Source organism: Echinops telfairi, unplaced genomic scaffold (assembly GCF_000313985.2).
Source record: "Echinops telfairi isolate 266 unplaced genomic scaffold, ASM31398v2 ScPeMD7_29;HRSCAF=101, whole genome shotgun sequence".
Taxonomy (NCBI): Eukaryota; Metazoa; Chordata; class Mammalia; order Afrosoricida; family Tenrecidae; genus Echinops; species Echinops telfairi.
In genome coordinates this window covers 10420159-10426200 of record NW_022103926.1, presented here as the reverse complement: position 1 = coordinate 10426200, position 6042 = coordinate 10420159, and the positions used below count along the sequence as shown (strand labels likewise).

Here is a 6042-nt window from a genome sequence, read left to right as displayed (position 1 = left end):
CACCTAGCACCCCCTTCATCTGACTGGGGAACTTCATTCTGCTCTGTCTCCACGGGTGAGAATGGGATCTTGGGAGAGGGTATCTGGCAGGGGAGCCCTTGGGTGGGGCACAAGGTTAATCATACACTCCTACTCAAGTCCAACGAGAGATGCCTGGGAGACAGACAGGCCTGGCAATGAATTTCTCAGAAATTCAGCTGCTCAAAACTCCATGGAGCCGGGTTTTTCACGGACATCCATGGGGTCCATCCATGAGCCAAGGTCACCTCGCAGGCAACTGGTGTTGAGTATGTCGCTCATTCATAAAAAGTGCGCAAACTGGAGTAGAGGCGCCTGGGACATTCCTTCAGCCCAAGCTGCCAAGCACTGCTGGTGCCTGCAGGGCAGGGGGCTCAGGACTTCCCTGGCCAGGAGATGGCTTTAGTCTTCCTGGCCCTCTTCTCCCTGAATCCTGGAAACTGCTCTTGGGCATCTAGGGAGGGAACTGTGACCTTGCAGAGGGGAACATCCCCCTGTCACTGCGCCTGCGGTCCCTTGAAGAGCTAGACTGAGTGGCTTCTTCCTGATTCTGTAAGGCAGCCAGGCATCCCGAGCTAGCCCTAGTTCACCTTCCAGGAACCAGGGGCTCTGCCCACCTCCTGTGTTTCTCCTCCCTCTCTGACTGATCCTTCTGCCTAGCTATTTACACCTTTGAGTCTCACTCCAAAGCATCACCCCTCCCTCCTCGGCTTCTCCCATCTTCAGGAGCCAATTTTCTGCTCTCCTAAAAGAGTTCGTCTTAACTCACAAGGACAGTCCTGTCCTGTCCTATAGGGTCACTGTGAGTTGGCAGCGACTTGATGGCAGTGAGTTTGTTTCTGTTTTTTGGATTTTTTAAAAATAGTATATGCCTTGGTGGCATAGTGGTTATGAATTGGACTGCTTACCGCAAGGTCAGCACTTCGAAACCACCAGCCTCTCCATGAGAGAAAGACTCTCAGCTTTTTATTCCCATAAAAAGTTACAGTCTTGGAAACTCATAGGGACAGTTCTGTTCTGTCCTATCGGGTCACTATGAGTCAGAATGAACTCGATCCCAGTAAGCTTGGTTCGGTTTGGGTTCTAGTGGCTTAGTGGATTACAAGTTGGGCTGCTAAGTGCACGGTCAGCAGTTTGAAACCATCAGCTTGCTGCTCTTTGGAAGAAAGATGAAGCTTTCTACTCCCTGAAAGATTTACAGTCTTGGAAACTCACAGGGACAGTTCCACTCTGCCCTAGAGGGTCACCATGAGTCGGAACTGACTCTGTGCAATCGGTTTGGTTGGCTGGGCATTTTGGGCCACCCGTATACATCTGTCCCAGTTCTCCGGACTAGTTGCTTGACTCCTCCCCTCAGAAATCCACCAGCTTTTCAACAACTTTATCCACAGTGAGCTCTTCCCGTGTTCAGACAACACACAGGAGCAGGAGGGTTGGAGATCACCTGGAATCCTCCTTCATCCTCACCCACACTTCCAGGACAACCTGGCACTCTCCAATAAGCATTGAACTGCTAACTGCATGGCCAGCAGTTCAAACCCACCAGCTGCTCTTCAGGAGAAAGATGAGACTGTCCGATCCGATAAAGATGGACAGACTGCATTCATATCTGCCTGCACACACTCTGGTTCATCTTTAATTCATTTTCCCTGAGCAAAAAACCCCAAGTCCCTGCCATTAAGCCAACCATCATTCCACCAGGCCTCCTTCTAACTCACAGTGGCTCCTATATACAGTCACCAAGACTATAAGTCTTTACAGATGAGCAAGCAGTCTCATCTCTATACCCCAGAGTGGCTGGTAAGTTCATACAGCCAACCTTGAGGTTAGCAGCTGAATGCTTAGATCACAGCACTACATGGAAGCTGCCCTTCCCCTGCCTCCAGTACTCCAAGGGCTTCTCGCTACTCCAAGATCAAGTTGAAACTCCTCATGGCTCTTGTGGCTCTGCTGGTCTGACTCTGCCCCTCTAGCTTCATCTCAACCTCAAACCCCCCCCCAAAAAAAAAAAAACCACCCAGAAATCAACTGCTATTGAGTCAGTGCCAACTCAGAGAGAGTCTATAGAACAGGGCGTAACACCCCCTCTGAGTTTCTGAGACTGTAACTCTTTACGGGAGTAGAAAGCCCTGTCTTTCTCTGTTAGAGAGTCTGGTGGTTTCAAACTGCTGGCCTTGAGGATTGCAGCCCAACACACAACTACTATGCCACCAAGGCGCCTCTCAGCGTATGCTAAAAGTCTTCTTTGGAACTTGCTCCCCATTGGCTCTTTTCACATGCTCTTCCCTTGATTAAGGTCTCCTTGTCCTTTGGCGCTGCAATCACTCCCAGCCCAGGACAACTCCCTTGGACTTCCCCTGCAAAACCCAGACCAAACTCACGGCCATCGAGTCGATGCCAACTCTAGCAACCCCATAGGACAGGTTAGACTCACCCCTGTGAGTCTCTGAGACGGTAACTATTTGTTCTTGTTGTTGTTGTTAGGTGCCATTGAGTCGGTTCCAACCCAGAGGGACCTATACGCACGAGAACACAGCACTGCCTAGGCCTGTGCCATCCTCTCAGTGGTTCCTATGCCCGAGCCCGTGGTTGCAGCCATGTGTCAGTCTGTCTTGTTGAGGGCCGACCTCTTTTTTGTTGCCCCTCTATGTTACCAAACATGCTGTCCTTCTCCAGGGACCGGTCTCTCCTGGCAGTACGTGAGATGAAGTCTCGCCACCCTTTCGTCTAAGGAGCACTCAGGTACTGTAACTCTTTAGAAAGCCCTGTCTTTCCCCTGAGGAGCGTCTGGTGGCTTCAAACTGCTAACCTGGCCGTTAGCCGCCTAACTGATTTCTCCCATTTAGATGACAAAGTAGAACTGCCCCTGTGGGTTTCTGAGACTCTTTATGAGAGTAGAAACCTCCTCTTTCTCCCATGGAGCGGCTGGGTGGTTCTGAACTGCTCTTTTCCCAAGTACCAACTCTTGGCTTGTGATTGCCACAAAGACAAGTTTATGCTTGCTTCTGAAGTGGTTGAGCTGAAAAGTATTTTGTCTTTCCCATAGGCTGTCAGCTCTACCAGGGCAGGAACAGAGGGATGCACAAACAAACTTGTACCACATTTACTTGGACAGAATTCATTTGTTTGCTGTCATTCTTCGGGGAAGGAATTAGTTCTTAAAAATTACCTAGATGAGTCGGAATTCCTCTAGGCTGCCTCTTGGGGGCAGCCTAGTAATCTTTCAACATTGACTGCACCACCTGCTTTTTTTTTTTGAGATGATTTCTTTATTCTTTAACATAGTTACTACACATCAACTTTATAGGAGGAATGTGTGGATGAGAGGGAAAGAACGTGTGGATTAAAAGTGATTTATCTGAGAAATACTGTGTTGGCCAAAGAAACCAAGTTGTAGAAGAGTGTACACACTTCCCCATTTACAGGAAAATATAACATAAAATAGTATGGCCACATAGCATTAACAGGTACAGCCAATTCCAAGTTGTTATATAAAAATCAGTGTGGAGACATTATAGACCTGCCACATTTCATCGTTACATACTGTCAGATGCCATCAAATGCCTAAAAATCCAAACTGACATAAAAACTATCATAGTCATGTCACTCATACATTCCACTTTGCCATTTATTACTGTGCAACAATAGTAGTCAGATAGTAGGGTTTTTAAATTTGTTTTAAGGCATTTTATTAGATATTAAGGAGATGGTGTTAAAGAGATAGAAAAGGTATCATCCCAGCGAACAATGGGTATATGTGTGCTTCTTTTTAAAAAATTTTATTAAATAACCATTTTATTAGGGGCTCATACAACTCATCACAATCTGTCATTTGTGTCCAGATAGTAGGTTTTGTATTGTCATACACATGAAATGTCAGATATTGAGATAGTCAATAAATGAAGAGTAAATATATATTTGTTTACATTGTTGTTGTTCGATAGTGTCAAATTGGTTCTGACTCATGACAACCCTATGTACACCAAACAAAACACTCACTGCCCAGTCACAAATCATCCTCACAATTGTTTTTATGTCACCCTGCTGTTTTTTTTTTTGAAGGTACCCTGGTGGCGTAGTGCGTTCCATGTTGGAACCCATGAACTTCAAGGTCGCTGGTTCAGACACACCAGTCTTCTCTTTGGGAGAAGCATGAAGCTTTCTATTTCCATAAAGATTAAGTCATTCAGACTCACTGCCGTCAAGTCCATTCTGACTCACAGCGCCCCTGTAGGACAGGGTAGAACTGCCCCCTGTGGGTTTCTGAGACTGAAACTCTTTATGGGAGTAGAAAACCCTGTCTTTCTCCTTGGGAGCTGGCTGCTGACCTTGAGGTTTGCAATTACTGTGCCACCAGGGCTCCCAGAAAGATGGACAGCCTCGAAAGCCCACGGGGCAGTTCTACTCTGTCCTATAGGGTCCTATGCGTCAGAATTGACCCCACGATAACGAGCGGCACTTTTTTGTTTTTGCTTTGTTGTTGTTGTCTTGTTTGGTTAGGTAACAATCATCAGAGCCATAATTATTTTAGGATTCCTTTCTTGCATAAAGTTTGAATTTAAACTGAAAAACCAAAGGCCCCAAACCTCTTGCATGTGAATTGGGTGAAGGTTCACAGAACAGATCATCAGTTTTACACCCCGCAATCCATCGTGCATTGCACGCCATTCATTGCAATCCCTTCAGGGTGCACTTAAAACCTGAAACGCCTATAAATAACCAGGCTTTCGGAAGCATGCTTGTTAACTGCATTGAAGCACGCGCAGGGCAGGGTGGCGGAGGAGGGTCAGCAGTCCGAAACCACCAGCCTTTCCGCCGAAAGACATGGCTTTCTATTCCTTAAAGGGTTACAGTTTCAGAAACCCACAGGGGTAGTTTCTCGGGCTCCTATTGGGTGGTTGTGGGCCAGCATTGATACACAGCAGGGAATAAAGTGAAGGACACGCCCCCACGCCCCCTAGGGTCCACGGCCCAGAGGCGTATTGAGGGAAAGGGACTACAACTCCCGACAGGGCTAGCGCTGTCCATGACGTCACCGGGCCGGGCCGCTCGCTCGGTCAGGCGCCTGCGTTATTGGTGCGGAGCCAGTTTAGGCCCGCCTCCCTTCGTTACGTGTCCCGCCCGGGGGGTGCTGGGATAGCAATGGAGACGCCTGGGCTGTCCGCCGGGCCCCTGTTGCTCCCCGCCGCGCCGGGGCCCGGGCGGAAGCGCGCGGCGGGGGAAGCGCGACCGGCCACGAGCAAGCAGCGGGTTTTGGACGAGGAAGAGTACATCGAGGTACGAGCTCGGGGCGCACCCCGGGGAGCTTCGGGCCGCTGCGCGCTGCTGGCTGCTCTCGAGTCTCTGGGTCCCTTCCTGGGCGAGCCCCTTCGCCTCACAGAGGGGGAGCTGCCAGGTGCCCGTCCCGGGGGTGTGGACACATCCAAGGGGCAGGTAGACAGACTGGCGGCGGCTCTGTCCGTCGGTGGTGTGGGGGTCTGGGAAGAGCGTGGGCTGGAAGCATTCTGACCAACTGGAAGGACAGTGGCAAGGAGGACTGGAACCGACCGTGCGAAGGCCTTAGACTGGGCAGCGTGTACGGCCGCGTCTGTGAGTGCGTGGGCCTCCGTGGGCTTTCATGCACCGCAGGAGGAGCTGGCACGAGGGTTGGAGGAAAACAGTTCGTTTTTCTCAAAAACACCAAAGTCTCGCCATCGAGTCGATGCCGACTCCTAGCGAGCGCGCAGGACAAGGTTGAACTGCCCCTGTGAGTTGCTGAGACGGTCATTCTGGCAGAGCGGCCAGCAGCCCAACACGGAACCCCGCTCTGCCAACCAGACGCCTGCTGGGACCTCATCGGAGCCCCGTAGGGCGGGGGTGGGGGTCCGAAGCTCTGGGCTTTGTTCATCTGCTGGGTGGCTTTGACGTTGCCGCCCGGGCTTCTTTCTGGGACCTACAGGCAGGTCTTATCAGTACCGTGGACCGCCAAAAGGACAAACAAATCTCACTGGGAAGAAGTATGGTCAGACAAGATGGTGAGACCTC

General features: G+C 50.2%; 1 protein-coding gene across 1 annotated transcript in view; it reads left to right on the top strand.

Annotated features, from left to right (window-relative positions):
• The first annotated feature begins 5160 nt into the window (after nt 1-5160).
• Nucleotides 5161-6042, top strand: part of ESS2 (ess-2 splicing factor homolog) — an 11223-nt gene continuing 10341 nt past the window's right edge. The window contains exon 1 of the mRNA XM_004716314.2: nt 5161-5295. Coding sequence (XP_004716371.1) covers nt 5161-5295 — 135 coding nt within the window. The remainder of the gene's footprint in view (nt 5296-6042) is intronic.